This window comes from Urocampus carinirostris, chromosome 6 (assembly GCF_059441175.1).
Source record: "Urocampus carinirostris isolate Australia breed hairy pipefish chromosome 6, RoL_Ucar_1.0, whole genome shotgun sequence".
Classification (NCBI taxonomy): domain Eukaryota; kingdom Metazoa; phylum Chordata; class Actinopteri; order Syngnathiformes; family Syngnathidae; genus Urocampus; species Urocampus carinirostris.
The window spans coordinates 19,422,081-19,441,130 of record NC_142354.1 but is presented as its reverse complement, the minus strand read 5'-3'; the positions used below and the strand labels follow the sequence as shown (position 1 = coordinate 19,441,130).

The window sequence follows — 19,050 nt, the reverse complement described above, 5'->3', positions numbered from 1 at the left end:
GGGATGAGGACAGTAGAGAAAATCATTGGGACTTCTCTCCCCTCCATTCAAGACATTGGCCAAAAGCGCTGCCTATCCCGAGCCAAGAACATCATTAGGGACCCCTCTCACCCCCATCATGGACTGTTCACTCTGCTAGCCTCTGGGAAGAGGTACTGCAGTGTGCGGTGCAGGACCACCAGGTTCTGCAATAGTTTTGTCCCCCTGGCCATTAGACTGTTAAATGGTCAATCACACACATAGTAAGTCTACACTGCTGCTAATCTGTTTGTCTGTTTTGTTTTTTGAACTACTAGGAGTTCTTTATACCTAGCCACTCCTTTGCACATCTGTTCTCCTCTGCACTATCATACTACAGTGTTATTGTTACTGTACAGTGACTTGTTTACCTGACTGCCCATTTTGCACATCTGGTTAGCCGCTACTCTTGCACTCTTTGCACTATTGTACAATACTATACATTGCCACAATTATTTAGTATATTATTAGTACTTCAATACTCCAACTCAATACAACATCTTATTTACATCTGTACATTCAAGGGTCAGATGTATCGACATTTCGTTCTGTATACACGTGTAGTAGAATGACAATAAAGTATATCTGAATCTGAATCTGAAACCGGAGTGCCCGGAGGAAACCCACGCAAGCACAGGGAGAACATACAAACTCCGCCCGCATAGGAAGTCTGGTAGCTGGATTTGAACCCACACAGATGTTCCCGATACCTTAGAACTGTGCTGCACACGCGCTAACCACTGCGCCGCCGTGCTGCCCTACATGATTTTTATATGCTGAATAAATTGCTAATATATTTTTATAGGTGTTGGGTAAAAATGTATGCTATATGTAGCCTAAATTTTCAGTTGAAGGAAGTTCGTCCCGTTATAATTTACCCCTGGGAAACGCTACCTTAATCTTTTGCATGGCCCATAATAACAGTCCATAATAACACATTTCACAGTGCCCTGTTTAAGTGTATCATGCACCTGTACTCTTGGGCGTGACCCGTGGGGCACTTCACATAACAACACTGTACGAACTCATGTCAGCTGCCGTTAATTATGAGGGAAGAAGAAATTAAATGGCAAAAAAAGAGAGCAGTCTCTGCATCATTTATAGGCAGACTTGTTGAGAAACATGGCAATATCTTAAGCATTTACAAGCACTTCACCCAGAGTTCAAGTACTTATCAATCCTTTAAAACACAACATTAAAATGTAAGCATTTTCAAGGACTATATTGTATTATCATTACTCATCACTTTCCCCACCCTTACTTCTGGAGGAAATATGATGAGAGTCGGACACAGTTGCACTTTATCATTGACTTGTTTAGTTATGTCGCTATTAAGTTTTCATGGTACTATGTCTGCACTTTTAATGCTTATATTCGGTTATTCGCGTGTATTAGATTTTATGGATATCTATTCTGTGAATTTTGTATTTTCCTATGATTATGGGATGAATGGATGCTTCGAACAAAGTTTTCTTAGTCTTTGATTCCAAGCACCCTTACAAACCCAGTATATGAGAGCTACTTGAACTGGGCTGATTAAAAATATTCACCACCACTTAACACTTTGGTGACTTTTAACACAAATTAACATACTCATTTGCTTTCCGCATTAGGGATGACTTCAATTTTCCTCATCCGTATTGATATGCAAATTAGCCTGAAACTGACCAAGACATAAACTATGAATTGTTAAATTTAGTAACAGTATTATAAGATTTTACAATGCGATAACCTTGCAATTCAAATTTACTCCCAGTCACCTTTCAGTATGCATTAAACACTCACATGTTCTACATTCTTTTGTGATTTCTTCTCCTGCGTTTCACTCTAATGGATTCCAAGCTGAAAGCTCTATATTAGATTATTCCTTTAAAACATCCAGTCATAAATCTAAAGCACCTTTCAATGTAATGCACTCCGGCATACAACACCACTACACCCACATTCAATAATGAAAGTAATGTATTGATATTTCTTTCCTGACTACAAAGGAAATATATGGGCTTTTGAAAAGTAAGGATCTCATAACATCACTTGGAAATGTATTTGCAGAAGTTCTTCAGCCTTGATAAATATTACTTCTGAATGCATTTTTAGATGGGTTGTTTAGACATTTTGACATTGTTATGCCCAATATATAAAACAGTAAATTATAGGTCAAATGGGGTGTCACTTCTAGTAACATTGTGCTAATTTTTCTTAAAGTGAATTTCCAACTAAAACATTTTGGCACTCGTTGTCGGTGCATCGATCCAAATATTGATATTTTCGCTACTATGCTAGTAATTGAATCGGTTCGATAATGTTGTCCTGTCCATACTTCACTCCTCCACCAATTTCCCCCAAGTGCTGCTTCTCTATGTACATAGAGCAGCTCTTTTGTCTCTCACCCGGCGCCTATGACCAAATTAAGTTATGCCCGAGTGTGTAACTTACAGCCACACTTTTAGCACCTCTTTGTACCGAGCCGGCTGCTGCATCCTGCCCGGCAGAAGAGTGGGTAAATATACTGTACATGTTAGCCACCGTACCAGAAGCAAACAATGGCAAAGGCAAAAGGAGAGCGCAATGCAGTGTGGACATGGTTTTAATTACAGATAAGGACAATGTCAGGTGTCATTTTAGTAGTAAAGTTGTCTGCTACTGTGGTGACACCACAAATTGGCAAAAACACATGGGAAAAAAAGAAACGTCACGCATTTGGGACCTGATCCTGTTCCGGTTCTTGCCATTCTTTAAGTGAATTTCCAACTAGAACATCTTGGCACGAGTTGTGAGCGGATCGATCCAAATATTCAAATATTGATGTTATAGCTACTACGCTAGTAATTGAATCGGTTCGATAATGTTGTCCTGGGATCCATACTTCGCTCCTCCACCAATTTCCTCCAAGCGCTGCTTCTCTATGTACATAGAGCAGCTCTTTTGTCTCTCACCCGGCGCCTATGACCAAATTAAGGTATGCCTGAGTGTGTAAACAATGACAAAGGCAAAAGAAAAGCGCAGTGCAGTGTGGACATGATTCTAATCACAGATAAGGACAATGTCATGTGTCATTTTTGTAGTAAAGTTGTCTGCTACTGTGGTAACACCACAAATTGGCATAAACACCTAGAAAAAAAATAGAGCAATGAGTTGCAACCAAATATGTACAAATGTCACTGTTCCTGAAAAAGAAATCATGTAAATATTGTGTCACCATGTTAACAGGGACAAAGAGAGAAAATTGACAATTTATATCCATTACTGGCCTTTTTTATTTAAATATTGTGCAAGCGAATGTACTTAAGTTCTCTTCTTGACATTGTTATACAGTATTTGTATATATATATATATATATATATATATATATATATATATATATATATATATATATATATATATATATATATATATATATATATATATATATATATATATATATACTGCGCCGCCGAGCTGCCCAACTTGCAAAACATAGAGGTATAGAGGTAAAAATGAATGTATGTAGTTAAGCAGTACAGTACTTAGATTATCTTTATGTATTTTTTGATTATTGCTGTTGAGCTAACTGCGGTATTTTATCATACAATTTTTCTTGTACAGTCCTTTAATTTCTTGCTGTTTTTGACACGTTGAAATGACAATACAGTATATTGTATTTAATTCTGAAATATTTGAATATACGTTGGCTCTTCCTCAAAGAAAAAGTAAAAGTAATAGCGGCATTAGCTCAGGAGGTAGTGCGCTCGTCCGGGAACAAGAGATCGCAGGTTTGATTCCCGGCTCCTCTGAGTTATATGTCGAAGTGTCCTTGGGCAAGACAATGAATCCCTAATGCCCCCAATAAGCAGGTCGGCGCCTTGCATGGCTGCATGGCCGCTATTGGTGTGTGAGTATGTGTGTGTGAATGGGTAAGTGTGAAGCACATTGTAAAGCGCTTTGAGAGGTCTTCATTGACTTGAAAAGCGCAATATAAATGCAGACAATTTACCATGCATGATGATTGATCCTAACAAATTGTTAATGTGCTATGGCAGGGGTGGCGAACAAGTTTGACACAAAGATCCGAATTTTTTAACTGTGAGAGTCAAAGAGCCACACCACGCACTGACCTGCTATGACAGACACACACAAACACACACAATTAAAAACATTATTTCCCATGACACACTTCTGTCCTTACAATACAACAAGTATTGTTCTTTTTTTTTTGGTTTTTGGTTTGAACAATTTTATTTACACTATTAACAGCAAATAAACAATGTGAGCTTTGAACAATTTTTCTTGACAATCTTAACAGCAATTAAGCATATTCACAATTTCGTTATATCTGACAATATGACGTTTTGACAAGTTTTTCCTGTGTTGATTTAAAGGAAAGTGTCCACCCTCACACACAAAAAAACTAAACTTTAAACAAGGCAAAGAGCCACAGCATATAGAAAATATGATGAGGCAAAGAGCCGCATTCTTATTGGCCAAGAGCCACATGTTCGCCAACCCTGTGCTATGGCGTTGTCAAAGACGAGTGACGTCACGCTATCACTTTCTGCAACTTTTATCGTTTTTTTTCAGTGGATATATGTATTTGTTTGAAAAGACCATCCCTGAACTGTACCAATGACTTTACCAGTATCTTTTTAGCTCGCATTATAATCAAAATAAGCGTTTGCAGTCTTTATATACGGTCTCTGTTTGTTACGCGTTCACCCGTAACAGCATCCCCGATTGGCGGAGAGCAGTGTTTGTTCATTGGCTGAATCCTTCCCTTTCCTTCTCGGAGGTAACCATGGCGACGAATACCGCATAGATGTCAACGTTTGTGTATTTGTTGTTTTTTCTTTTCTTTTCTCTTTTTAACTCAAAGCGAATGTGAAGTTGCCAAACACAACGTTAATTATCCAGCTATGTTCCTCTCTTTTTATGGTACCAGAAAGTGAAAATGTTCAAACGCAATTATCAGGTAAACGTGCCTTGTTTAAACGATGTGGTGTCCGAGTTCGGTGTACAGTAAAGCTAGCATAACTAGCGTTAGCTGAATGGCAATTGTCATTTGTTGTTGGGTTTTTTTCAGGGTGGAGCCGGGATTGAGGTGTTTAGCGGGCAAGGGAAAGATCCTGTGGCCAAATGGAAACTTTTTGGAGGCCAGTCTGCTATACGAAAAGTAAGAAAACGTTTCATTAACTTCAACGGTGAAATTGGCAGGGTTGGGAAGGTTGCTTTCAACATGTCATCCGATACAGTTTCTAGTTACTTGTTGAAATATGTAATCAGTAACGTAATCCAAACACCATAATATTGCAGTGATATGACTTGATTACTTTTAATTATTTTGGATTAGTACAATACCAAATATAATAATAAAATACCAAATCAACACGATTAAAAAAAGATGAATGGAAAATGTAATATTGTAAAAAAAAATCTTTCACATGCTAGACAAGATATCATGCGTTTTAGTTCACATTAACCTCAAGCAACTACTCGAGTGATCCCAAGAGCCAAGAAGAGATCCGTAGGTTCGAGAGCGTTCTCCATTCCGGCCCTTGTTCTGTGGAATGCTCTGCCCACTGAGATTCAATCTGCGTCCTCAGTGGAACTGTTTAAATCTAGGCTTTAAACACACTTCTATTCTATAGTCTATGAATGACCTATATTTCACGTTGAAAATATCTTTGTATTATTTGTCATTGCAACATCTGTTGCAAACTGGTCATCCTGGAAGGGGTATGACCTCATGTGCGGTTCCTTCTCAAGGTTTCTTCATTTTCTTCATGTTGGGGTTTTGTTTTTTTGCCAGCCCTAATGTAGGTTTTAGATCAGGGGATGGTGTAATGTGTAGTTTGCAATAACCTGTGGTCTGTGCTGCCCTTTGAGACACCTTGTGATTAACAAATAAACATGACTTGACTAACAGTGTTGTGGTGCATGCGCATCTATGGAGTAAGTGGTCATGCTGGTCCGCTTATTTACAACTTTAATGAACATAAAGTAAAACATTCTCACAATGTAGCAATACAGTGATCGTTTGGTGAATTTTTAAAAACAATCAACTCATAAATACGAAAAGAAAACCATCAATCAAATTGACTAAACGTGCCTTAAAGCATTTGCCCAATACGCACACTCATGATCAGCCTCACAAAACTGCAGTCAATTTCAAAAAAGTGAATGCGAAATTGAAGGATGGATGAAATACAGAAAAAACAGTGTGACAAACATGCAGTAGTGGATGAGTCTCCGCAACAGATACTGATGTTACCACAATGCACGCGCATGTCGTGTGTACACCTCATTACTCTCTGTATCTCTAGCGTCAGTAATTGAAATTATGATAGACACAATTCAATAGGGGCATTTTGTATTCGTAAATATAGTTTAAATTACAATATAATCCTGCGAAGTTATCCCTAAAAATAATCAATTATACCTGTAATTTGTGTATTTTTCTTCTGTAACTGTAATGGAATACCTTACATTTTTTCGTTACATGTATTCTGTTACTCTCTAAGCCTGGAAATTGGAATACGATGCAGAGAACCAAGGGCATGAACATTCTTGGTTTGACAAAGGTTTCAGTGGCTCTGAAAAAAAATGAGCAAATGTTACTTTTCTTTTCAGGAGTATAACAAAGAAGTCAAAGGATTCGTTTACTGTCTGGAAGGTAACAGCAAGACCGTAAAGATGATGCTGCCAGAGAATGCAAAAATGTCATGTAAGTTTTAATGTGGATTGAAAATTAGGGATTAGTTTTCAAGGTAATTTCAAATATTCCGGTATAAAAAATGCACACAAAATTAGACAAGTGTTGTTTGGGAATCAATAAAGACAACAAAATAGACACTGAAGTGTGTTATCCCCGAATGCCTTTGGTAGGTTAGACTGTACTTTCATAAAATAGTACTCACAAAGAGAACAGATATAGTCGTGTAATGGAGTGATGGGTGTGGAATGCATTGATTTATCACAAACAACTGCATTCATTTTTCTTATGACTAAGAAAAAAAAAACCTTTCGTTTATCTCGGATAGACTCTGGAAAAGTTTGAAGGCCATCTAATAAAACGATGTGCGGAATAAAGACCAGTATATCAATCTTTAAATAATGTGTTGTGTTGGCATTTGGAGGCCATGCACTATACATCATTATATGTTCTGTAAAAACGATGTTTCTTTTCTTTAGTGGGGCTTCTCCAACGATTCCTGGCGATTCAGGTGAATATTCCCCAAGGAAAAGACTTTTCTATGGAGCTTGTGTAAGTTGATCGAGTTATTGTTATTACAAAGATAAAACATCTTCAACTGTTACAGATTTTCTCAATTCTTTACTGATTAAAATAAATCCCTGAATATTTATGATTGATCCTGTGAAAATCTGCTCATTGAGATGCAGTTCAGGTTATTTCCAAATTTGCTATTTTATGTTTTCCTCACACTGAAATTTTGTTCCCACAAACTGTTTACTGTCGGCACCCATCAGACTTTATAATCCAATAATAGCATATTGTGTTTGTTGTTTGCTTGTTCTGAAAAGGCAACCTAGTAATACATGAATCAACTTCATGAATACAGCCTGCTTATTTTCATATTTCTCATGCATAATATTTTTAGACTCAGGTGTGTTCTTGTTCTCCTTCCTATTTTTGTTTGTGCACACGCGCGCGCTTGGTGTTTTTTTGCACGAATTTCACAGCACCGAAAACTGCCACCATAGTCATGGCATCGTATATTGCACTCCTGTCTGGTGATACACGACGTGCCCTGTTTTGCCTATGCTGCAGAGTAACTGATGTCAGCCACCTGAAAAGACGACTCTACTTATCGACCGTGCATAAAGAGTTGTCCGCCACACTCTGGCATGCAAAACTACCCCTGGCAGGAGTGAAACGCAATATTGTGAGTGCCTGACTCATCCCAGACATGCTGTCATTGTTTTGGGGTGAGCTGTGCTGCATTTAACATGGGAAATCTTTTCTCTCTTGTCCCAGTGGACAATGTTGTTTGTTGACCTTGTGTCCTTCACCGGAGAGTTGTTCAAGGCTGCTGAGTTCTTGTCCCTGGATGGCATCACCTTATTTGCCAGCTGCAAAGTGCGGAGGATCTTCACCGTGAAAACAGAGCCACTAGTACTCACAAACGATGGTAAGAAGACTCACATTCACGACCAATAAGATAATGAAGCCATTACCGCTATTGAATGTTCAAAATCGTTGACATCTATGACATGCATTTGAAATGAAAATTAAATGATCAATCAACATGAATTGTTTCTTGTAGGTGGTAGACTTTACATTGTTCAAGACAAATAAAAACACATACCGTATCTTCCGCACTATAAGGCGCATCTAAAAGCCTTTATTTTTTCAAAAGGTGACCCTGCGACTTATGATACAGTGTGCATTAGATATGGATCAATATTGAATCGCAAGGTCTAACAACTAAGGCAAGCAGCCGCCGACTAGATTTTCCTCCGTAGGCGAAGTAGTCCGCGGTGTATGCCGGAATTTATATTGGAGTTTCATTTCCTAACCAATGTGTCAATCATCAGTTGAGTTGGTCACTATTGGCTAAAGTTATTCAGAGGTAAAGGAAGCGAGTACTTTTTAGCATTTACAGGCTCGTGAGTTAAAAGAAGCCTGCAATTGGTCAAAAAGGATATGAATCACATGTTAGGTTGCTCTACGGCCTGGAGAAAACCTTTTTTACTAGTCTGTAATTGTAAACAGAAATTATGGGGCTAAACAGAAAGGTAGCAACGAGCAACGTCCATCGATGCTTCTCTGCGGATTTTTTCTTTTATATGTCGGCATTTACTACACTCACGGATGTAAGAGGACCATGGTTGCGTTTTATTATTGAATGAGATGGCTGCAAGACGACCATCGTGAGCTACCCCGGCTTTATATTTTCCCAGTATCTTGTTTCAGACTGATCTTGATGTTTCTGTGATGAGTCTATTTCCAACATCAATTGAATTTAATGTGTTTATTGTTATATACACAGTAAAGAACCAAGTTTCCCTGAACAATAAAATTCTTACTTTGCTGTCTACACAGTTGTCAACGAAAAAGATAATAGAAAATGGTTGGCATTTCTTGAAGAGTTTAACCTTCCTAATGATATGTGGAATGACGCATTTGAGTGATTGGTGACATCGTACAGACACCATATCTGTACGTGTCTGAGACACGTATGACCTTCTTTGCGAGCCCTCGGAATGTTAAGGGGTTAATACGTTTTACTGAACTATCTGACTGTTTCGTGGATGTTCCAACTGTTATGTCAATACATTTTGCGTTCTTTTGTGAGTGAGCGGCGTCAAGCCCTTTATTGAACATCTTAATCTATTTTCCAGATACGTTTTTTGGAGTGGCCAGTGTATTGGATCAAATCCCTCGCAGCTGCCAATTCCCACCTAACGTTTGCCCAGAATGTCAGCTCCTGAACATGGAATTCTTACAGAGGGCCACTTTGAAGACGACTGCAAATTCCGACCTTGGTAAACCAAGCTCCAATGATTAAATACTGAACAAATTAGTCATTAAATATGTTCCAAATTTCTGTGTAAATTTGCTGATGATGAGATAGCATATTCAAATCAACATGAACTAATCCATTTATGCAACTACTGATGAAATCAATACAAAGTCAAAAATTGCATTTATTTATCAAGATAAGTTTAAACATAAAGTTAGATGCGAGCCTCGTCGTATATAAGTGCTAAAATGGTCAGCCAAGTTGGCATGGAAACTTGCCCTTTTAACCAGCGACACGACTTCTAAAGGCAGACGTGGCAGAGTCAAAAGGAAAGAGGTCCATTTTGCTCTTGAACAAGCATCAATTAGGATAGAAGGGCTGCAAAGAGGTTCAGGCTGGTTGTTACGGCAACCATAGGTTCATAATGGATCTCAAGATTACTTCAGTTAAGATTTCACAATCCTTTGTTCTCTTCCTGAATTGGTTGGGAGTTCACTGACGCCGCTGATTGGTAGTTAATTTGTTTTTTCTATACCTCTCTTTTCACTTTAAGAACATTGCAGTTCGATTAAGTTTTCCCATTTTTTTATTTATGTATTGTTTGTATTTTAGATTATCATTAATATTTGTTTTATTTTTTACAGTGTTGCGTCCTTTTTTATTGTGTATGATTTAAATAGCTATTTTTAGTTCAGGTTTTTTTTGTCATTCATACAACATTCTGGTCAAGCTCGGGTTTGAGAGTGCTGAGGAACCTGACAAAATATGACGCCAATACAAGGCTGGGCAACAAAGATCAAAGCTGTTACCTTAGCAACCTGTCTGGCCGGTCAATATTGTGGCTAACTCTGAAAAAGCCGTATCAAATTTGAAGACTTTATTTTAAAAAAAGAGTTCTGGAAAGTCCACCCTAAACATCAGGTTTGAGGAAAAATCTGATTGGAGCCGGCTACGAATGCAGTCTGAAATAATCTGAAGATGCATTGATCTTTTTTCTTATTCTATATTTGTACTTATTAGGGTCTGGCCTGAGCAATGGTACCATTGATGTTAGTGTGAGCTTTCAGTTTGAAGTTGTCTTGGTGGCTGTGCAGCTTTTTTCCCTCGAAATGTATTTACCATAATTTCCCCAATTATGTTGAAATTGCACTTTTCAGGACCTCCAATTTGGCTTTTATGTCTTCGCAAGTTGTTTTTGCTTGAATTTGGTAATTAAAGTGCTTGTGTGTAGGATGCATATAGAGAAGTGTTTCCCAATCCAGTGCGCTTTGTTTTCCTCAGATAAAAGCAGGCATCACTTCTTCCATTTGCACAGAGTCAAACACTCTTTATTTGCTCTTCACATACAAAGACATGCACCAGTAATCCAGTCCTGCAGCATCCGTGGCCCCTTTTCATCGACGCTTATTTATTTGTCCTGACAGCCGTCTCCGTCGCGTCAACTGAAGCGGCTCTGCCGCCGAAAGACTGCAGCGACCACCTCAGAGAATGAGTTTATCAGGATTATCATCATTAGCACACTTTTTCTTCACCACAATTAAAAGGACTGCTATTGAAGAAGACATCCAGTTAAGCGTCGACGGCTTTGCCCCGCTCGCCCCGGTGCCTTGTCAACAGCTGTTATTTGCAAAGTCACATTAAACAGCCCAAACATTTTAATCCTACGCAATATACATTGGATTCAAGGTTGCGGATTGTTTTTATTTACACCTCCGGGGTTTAGGCGTTTGTCGCTGGAAGTTTATTTTGCTTTCATGAGTTCTTTCCGACAGCTGCTTCATCCCGTGTCCGTTCGTATAGCTGTGCCGTTTTTGAAATGGTGACACAAACATCTGACAAGTTTGTACCTTAAGAAGATGACTGAAACACACTGCCAAGGCACACAAATTCCCCCCCCGTAGACACAAATGTTTCAATGTTTGCAGTATGATGTCCAACTGAACTATTCGTTATTCCAGCGGTTCACAACTGGTCTGACTTCAGGACGCACCACTGCACCCAAATTACAAGCGGCAAACCAAATCAAGAAAAAACTCAAAAGAAAAATTTGAGTTTATGTAGTTTGTTTTCTTTCTTGTGCCGTTTTCGGTTGCATCACACAAATATTACACACTGATCAGTCAATGCTCAATTAGCTGCATTTTTAATGAAACTCAAACCATTTCACGTATGCAGCTTTGTCTTAATATAGTAAAATCCACATCACTTATTTTCTCCTCGGGGTTTGGCGGTTTCAACACGTGTTAGCATGTTTTTAATCTTTTTCAGTGGTGTGGAGTGGCAGGTGTCAACTTGAATTTGCACGACTTCATTGCCATTTACTGTTAAAAAGTGTTATACACCTTAATTGTATTTTCTTTATATGATTGCATTGTTCTGCCAAGGCTGTAGTATTGTTGTAGTATTTGCAAAGTAGAATTGTTGTAGTATATCCGTAGTATTTTTGTCATATTTCTGTCATAATAATTCTGTAGTAGTATTATTTATGGTAGTATTACTGTAGTGGTATATATGTAGTATGTCTTTAGAACTATTTTTTTCAAGTATTTTTATAATCGTATTTTTGTTGAGTTTCTTTCATATTTTTGTAATATTGCTATAGTTGTAGTTTTGTAGTATTTCTCTTGTATTATTTCTTTAGTAGTACTTTTGCATTTTTTTCTTTTTGGAATAAAAGAAAAAGAATATAGAGTATTGGTTTCCTGTTTTCAAACACTTAATTTAGTATTTTGTAGTAATTTTGTAGGATTCGGTAGTATTTCTGTCGTAGTATTTTATATAAAGGGACAATGTGGACAAAATTTGCACCCAAAAACATGTTTTTATTCGTAGTTCTTTCTTTCATTTACTGTTGTTGCTCCCGATAAGCAGGTAGGAGCCTTGCATGGCCGATGCCACTATCGGTGTATGAGTGTGTGTGTGTGAATGAATGAGTGTGAAGCTCATTGTAAAGTGCTTTGTGATGTCCTCAGTGACTTGAAAAGTGCTATATAAATGCAGACCATTTACTATTTACCAAGGCAAAGGCCCGTGACCCATTCTTTAGTCGCGACCCACCAGTTGAGAAACACTGCTGTAATTTACACGATACAGGACCAGAAAATTCTTGCTAAATGAAAGTGCAAACCATTAGCGATCAATAAGTAATGCAATTGTCTATGAAGGACCTGACCAGCATCCTGCCGCCAGAGCAACTTCTTCCCACAAAAGTAAGCCCCAGGCAGCGCCACATACGGCCTCGGGCTCAAGAGCCGTAGCCTCGGCAACGCATGCTAGGAGAAAAGGCAGCCCGGCAGCACATGGGATGGAAAAAGGAGAGCCCTGTAATGAAAAAATGGTACAAAATCCCTCTTTTCTGTTTATGATTTGTGAAATCATGACAGATATGATAATTATTTTTTTGTCTTTGTGGTGCAGGCAAGTCTAAATCCAACACAGCAGCAGTTTAATGCACAGGTTGGAGATGCAGAAGCATCATATCTTCATCAAGCAGGTAATGATTTATCTTGTTATCTGGTTTGTCCGTAACTGTATATTGTATAGGAATAGGCAAATAAAAACTGCCCTGTGTACCTACCAGATTCTACTATTGAATAACAAACATGTTCTGCATTATCGGTTCTGAAAAGGCATTTTTCAATGTTATCTGTCAAAGAAGGCATAACCTCAAGTCAACATTTAAATATTCTTGTAATTACTTTAACATTTTTACATTTTAATCATCTCGAGGGGAACAATTCACTCTAGAATTCGATTCAATAAAACCCATTAACTATTTTGAACAAACTAAGTTATTCCTGTCAAATAGGAATGAGATACTGAATCAATGCATGAACAAATGATAGACGATCAAGCTGGTTTCATTTTCTTTTTTTTTTAAATAAATTTAATTAAGCTTCACATTCAAAACTGTCAAAATCCTCAGATTTCAGATTCTCAACAATTAGTGTTTGTATCAATGTTTATAAAATGTGTGCTGGATCAGAAAAGTAATTTTCTCATGTAAACCTGAAATCTCTCTGTGGAACTTTTAAATCCGGGCTTAAAACACACTTAAATTATGTAGCATATGAATGACCCATGTTTCACCTGGACAATGTCTGTGTATTGCAACATCCATTGCAGTCTGGTCATCCTGGAAGGGGGATTACCTCATATGCTGTCCCTTCTCAAGGTTTCTTCATTTTTCCTCATGCTGAGGGTTTGAGTTTTTCCTTGCCCTCATGTAGGTTTTAGATCAGGGGATTGTGTAATAATAGTCTGTAGTCCGTAATAGTCTGTGGTCTGTGCAGCCCTTTGAGACTTATTGTGATTAAGGGCTACACAAATAAACATGACTTGATTCGACAATTTGGTTAAATGTCATATTTAATATAAAATCTGTAATATTGCACAGTACATACAAATACATGTTATTGTAACAAATTGTTTACCAGTTTTAAGAGTGAAAAGGTTGTGGTTGCATAAACAAAACAAAGTTGCAGTCTTATTAAAAAATGTATTTTCGAGAATAGAAAATTTCAGTGTGACACCTACAATTTGCTTTTCTGTAGGAAAATACCATTAACATGATTGCACGTTTAATCATTACATAAAAAAAATAACAGATTGATCATATATTTAAAAACATGTTTGTTGCCACATTATGATCTCGATTTCTTTCCAAAATCAGTCCTCTAAATAGAAAAAGGAACCAATTGGTATCTAAGTATATATGGCAATGTTGAACAATAATCTCCAATATGCTGCTTATATACAAAATACATTTTGAGTACAATTTTTTCATTACAACCCACTTTTTTATGTACTTTTTTTCCTCTATAAAATTAGTACCTTTTACAGTCAGATATGTTGTCAGCCTGCCCAGCTTACTGCTGGATCAATGACTAAAATCTGTGGACATGTTTCTGTGGGGTTTTTCTTTTCCGTCTCCACTTGTGGCTTGGCAGTTAGGCCTTGTTAATTTCACACTTGATGGGTTAAGAGGCACTCTAGAGAACCCATTTTGTTTGTATACCAACATTAAAAAATAAAACGTCCTTAATACGAACATTTCCTTGAAAAATAACTTTTAGTTTTGCCGCATAGTTGTGCTTTAACCGCATTGCAGCATATCAAGACATGATTCTTACTACTACCTACTTTAGATGAAGATATACTGAGCTTAATTTTAGACAATGCATCCATTCTGTTTTACTCCATAATAAATTTTGGTCCTACCTTTGGAGTGTGTATGTTTATCTTTATTTTTTTTAATGTCAAGTTTATTTAAAACTACAAATTGAGTACAGCTGTGTGTGAGTAAAAGTGAATGGGAATAATCGTTTTTATATTTGCGGCCTGTGATCAGCTGCCAACCGGGCCAAGGTGAATGCTTCTTAAAGGCTCTGATCTTAATGAAGACCTCATCATTTTTATAGGGTCCTTACAGAGTGCCGGATTTCATGGATACCATTACTTTGCGCAGCTTTAACTCTCAATTTATTGTCATTTCACCAGAAAGCTCACTTGGGTCAAAATAAAGTACGATCGGTAAAACCCCTATAAAAGCCTGTGCTCTGAATTAATATGAGAGCTTGTTTTGTTGCTGCACTGTGATTTCTTCATGAATGGTTTATTTCACGGTCGACTGGCATTTATTGTACATAGGAGCGCCCTGCAGCTTGCCACCGTACCCTACAAGAGGCAAAGTGCTCAGCAAGCAAGCATTTGAGAGGAGAAAGTTACGACTCCAAAGCGCGGTGCCGGATAGGTTCCAAGCACTGATGGGTACACTGTAAAGGCTACAATGCACCTTTAGAAAGACAAAAGCACTTGTGTTCTAAAATTGTATTCCATTCTGCCCCTGAAGAGGCTGCTCAAGTTGGCCACAATGGAAAAAATGAGAACAGAGAGAAATGCAGCCTTAATTCAAGTAGGCTAGAGAGCAGACAAGAACCTTTGACTCTAAAAGGTACGACAGAGGTCCAAAAAGCAGGTGAGGTTCACATCCGACGAGATTGCTGAAGCACCATCATGCACTTTGAGGTGGGATAATAACCACTTTTCCTGTAATTATTCATAAAATTCGAGGCTTCACCGGTATAGCATTGAATCCAGAGCGTATTTTTCTTTCCAATTTGTTTCAAAATGCTGCAGGAATTTTAATGAGAATCATTGTATCTTGCATACATCACCGCTTTTGTTCCACCTTTTTAAATTTTGCATCAACCACGTCGAAGCCTTTTGCTGCTGATTTTTTTTCAGCCGAGCTGTTCCTTGTCTTCTGTCATGCACGCAACAAAAACAAGTGCATTGGGAGGGTCATTGCGCGAACACCGAGAGAGGCACGCTAACATTATTCTCTAAAGTGAAAATTCTTCCCCAGATAGCTTCAGTTTCAAACACAGTATAATGACAGTACAACTTTATTTCCTGTTTCACCTCAACGGGTGAAACATTCTATGTAATTTTTTAGTTAAAAAGAGGTCACAGCAGGTTGGTTGCACAATGTTTATCACTTTTGCTTCACATTTCTGATACTTGAATATAGGCTCCAAGCTCTACTTTATGTAAATTTTCACCATGCTTCCCTTGTGTTACTGTGCAATATCTCTGCAAACTCTTACATTCCCAGAACAGTTTGAAAATAAACGGCATCACATTTGGATATTAGTACAAAGATTAAACTTTGCCTTATTTTAATGTATTAGTGGGAGCAACCCTCTTGTAGCTGTACATGATCAAGAACTAAGGCCACACTTGTCTTACAAAACCCTATGTGATGCTATTTTTCAATTTATATCTATACAAGACTGAGATAGGTGAGTACCGTATTTTCACGACTATAAGTTGTAAGGTGCACACTCCAAAAATAGTTTTTGGTCCTATATTTTACATACATAAGGTGCACCGGATAATAAGGCTCTACATTGGGAACAAAACAGTCAGATAGTTCAAATTTATCAACCCCATAACATTCCCACAGCTCGCAAAGAAGCAAATACGTGTCTTTGACACGTACGGACACTGTGTCTGTACGATGTCACCAATCACTCAAATGCGGCATTCTACATATCACGAGGAAGGTGAAACTCTTAGGATTCAAGAAATGCCAACCATTATCTATTTTCTCTTTCGCTGGCAACTGTGTGGACAGCAAAGTAAGAATTTCATTGTGCAGGGAAACGTGGTTCTTTACTCCGCATATGACAATAAACACTTTGAATTGAATTGAATTTGAAAATAGACTCATCACACAAACATCAAAATCAGTCTGAAACAAGATACTGGGAAAATATAAAGCTGGGGTAGCTCACCAAAGTCGTCTTGCAGCTATCACGTTCAATAATAATAATATGCAACCATGGTCCCTTTTACATCCGTGAGTGCAGTAAATCCAACCATGTAAAATATTTATATACTCCAAAACACGCAATAATGCCGATAAATAAAAGAAAAAATCTGCCGGGAAGCATATGCAACTATGGACGCTGCTTGTTGCTAGCTGTCTGTTTAGCCCCATAATTCCTGTTTAAAAATACAGACTAGTAAAAAATGTTTTCTCCAGGCCTCACAGCAACCTAACGTGTGATTCACATTCATCTTTGTCGGCCACTTGCAGGCTTTGTTTTGCCCCGCTGTACCCTATGTGAGCCTGTAAATGCTTAAAAGGACCCGCCTCCAATACCTCCGGATAACTTTAGGCAATAGTGACCGATTCAAGTAATGGTTGACACATTGGTCAGGAAATGAAATGCCAGTATATATATATGCCAGCATACACCGCGGACTACTTCGCCTACGGGGGAAAATCTAGACGCGAGACCTTGCGACTTAATATTGATCCATAACGAAATATTTTGACGAGGTTTTAGGATGTTTCTTAGGATAAGATAATTGTATGCGCTAATGGTATTTGTATCTAATTTTGGTATTAAAAACTATTCAGATTTGAATATTAGTAATGGTATCAGATTGGGGGGAAGTGTTAATGAACATTCCTTGACAAACATGAAAAACTTTAATAACTTTCCAATAATTTGAAGAATGTTTAAGGGAAAATTTTATATTTGGCTAAAGAAGTCTCCGTAAATATATAGGTTTTTTTTTCTGCAAAACTTTATGTAACTCTGTAGTACACGCACCACTGATAACAGGTTGCATTCGTCAAGTTGATAAAAAGAAATCCACTGAGGTATAAAAGAGATGTATTAATATCCAAAAAGCATGCTATGATGGATAAAGTGTCTGTAATGCAGTGGTTAGCACATTATTTTACCACACAGTATGTTGGCCTGGAGAGGAATGGGCACAAATAGGTAGTACCTGCCCAAGACACACCACAGGAAATGGGGCCCTTAAGTCCTTATTGGTAAAGGGATCCAACCAACCAAACCTTTTATCACAATATTTTCATAGGTTATTGATATTCAAACATACAAACACGCAAACAATAGTGCAATATTTCCTAATGGAATAATGTGAAATGGCAATAATAATAATCTCATTAGCTACACCGCTTATCCTCAGTAGGCGGCGCGGTGGATAGCGTGTGTGCGGCACAGTTCTGAGGTCATGGGTTCAAATCCACCTACCAACCTTCCTGTGCGGATTTGCATGTTCTCCCTGTGCTTGCGTGGGTTTCGTCTGGGCACTCCGGTTTCCTCCCACATTCCAAAAACATGCATATCAGGTGAATTGGCCGGTCCTAGGTGTGAACAAGCGAGCGAATTGTCTGTCCCTGTGTGCCCTGCGACTGGCTGGCAACCAGTTCAGGGTGTCCCCTGCCCACTGCCCGGAGATGGCCGGGATGGGCTCCAGCACCCCTGCGACCCTACTGAGGATACGCGGTGCAGATAATGGATGGATGGAGTCACTGTGATAAAAAACGATGACACATATTTATATTAGCAAACTAATCTAATAGAGACACTGCCCTACTTACGGACGAAACGATCGTCCTGGACGATCGTTCGTAAGTTGAATTTGTTCAGTGCTATATTTTTTATGGAATGTATGTTTAAGGCTTATTTATGAAAGTAACCTGTATTGTTTTGTACCAAAAATAAACGTTTTATAAGATAATACGCTCTATAAAGATTAATAAAGTTGAGTTTAACTTACTTTTGGAAGATGAGCGTCAAGACTTAGGCGACTTCCTCCTCCATGGTAGAAAGTGGCCGTAAAAAAGCGATCCTACCATTTTCTCAACCGCATCAAGCTTTCCTATTCCACTTTCATTTCAAATGTGAAACGGCTCTCCTCTTCTTTACACATTACACCAACTATATTGAATGGATGCACAAGATATTAAACAATAAATATGTCAAAGCTCTTAGCACGCTGGAGATACAGTATAGCATGTTTACACACAAACTGGGGGGGGGGAGCGGATTACTTCTTCGGGGTGGATGCTGGGTAACCTCACAGCGCCACACGCTGGTAGCGGCAGAAAGAAGCACTACAGTACTGTCGTGTACTCGGAAAAATGTGCACACATTACAAAGTCTAACTTACAGCAATGTCCGTATATTTTTCAACATCCTGATTTTTTTTTTTCATATCTACCGTTTTTTGTAAGTCGAATAGTCAA

General features: G+C 38.2%; 1 protein-coding gene across 5 annotated transcripts in view; it reads left to right on the top strand.

Annotated features, from left to right (window-relative positions):
* Positions 1 to 4,572: 4,572 nt before the first annotated feature.
* Positions 4,573 to 19,050, top strand: part of cfap20dc (CFAP20 domain containing) — an 80,289-nt gene continuing 65,811 nt past the window's right edge. For 2 of the 5 annotated variants that reach the window (XM_088338150.1, XM_088338152.1), the window contains exons 1-11: positions 4,798 to 4,963; positions 5,075 to 5,164; positions 6,622 to 6,715; positions 7,183 to 7,255; positions 7,781 to 7,895; positions 7,988 to 8,141; positions 9,355 to 9,498; positions 12,641 to 12,813; positions 12,894 to 12,969; positions 15,126 to 15,245; positions 15,328 to 15,453. In XM_088338150.1, the coding sequence (XP_088194276.1) occupies positions 4,943 to 4,963; positions 5,075 to 5,164; positions 6,622 to 6,715; positions 7,183 to 7,255; positions 7,781 to 7,895; positions 7,988 to 8,141; positions 9,355 to 9,498; positions 12,641 to 12,813; positions 12,894 to 12,969; positions 15,126 to 15,245; positions 15,328 to 15,453 (1,186 nt within the window). In that variant the 5' untranslated portion in view covers positions 4,798 to 4,942. The other 3 variants (XM_088338149.1, XM_088338151.1, XM_088338153.1) reach the window with 3 other exon arrangements.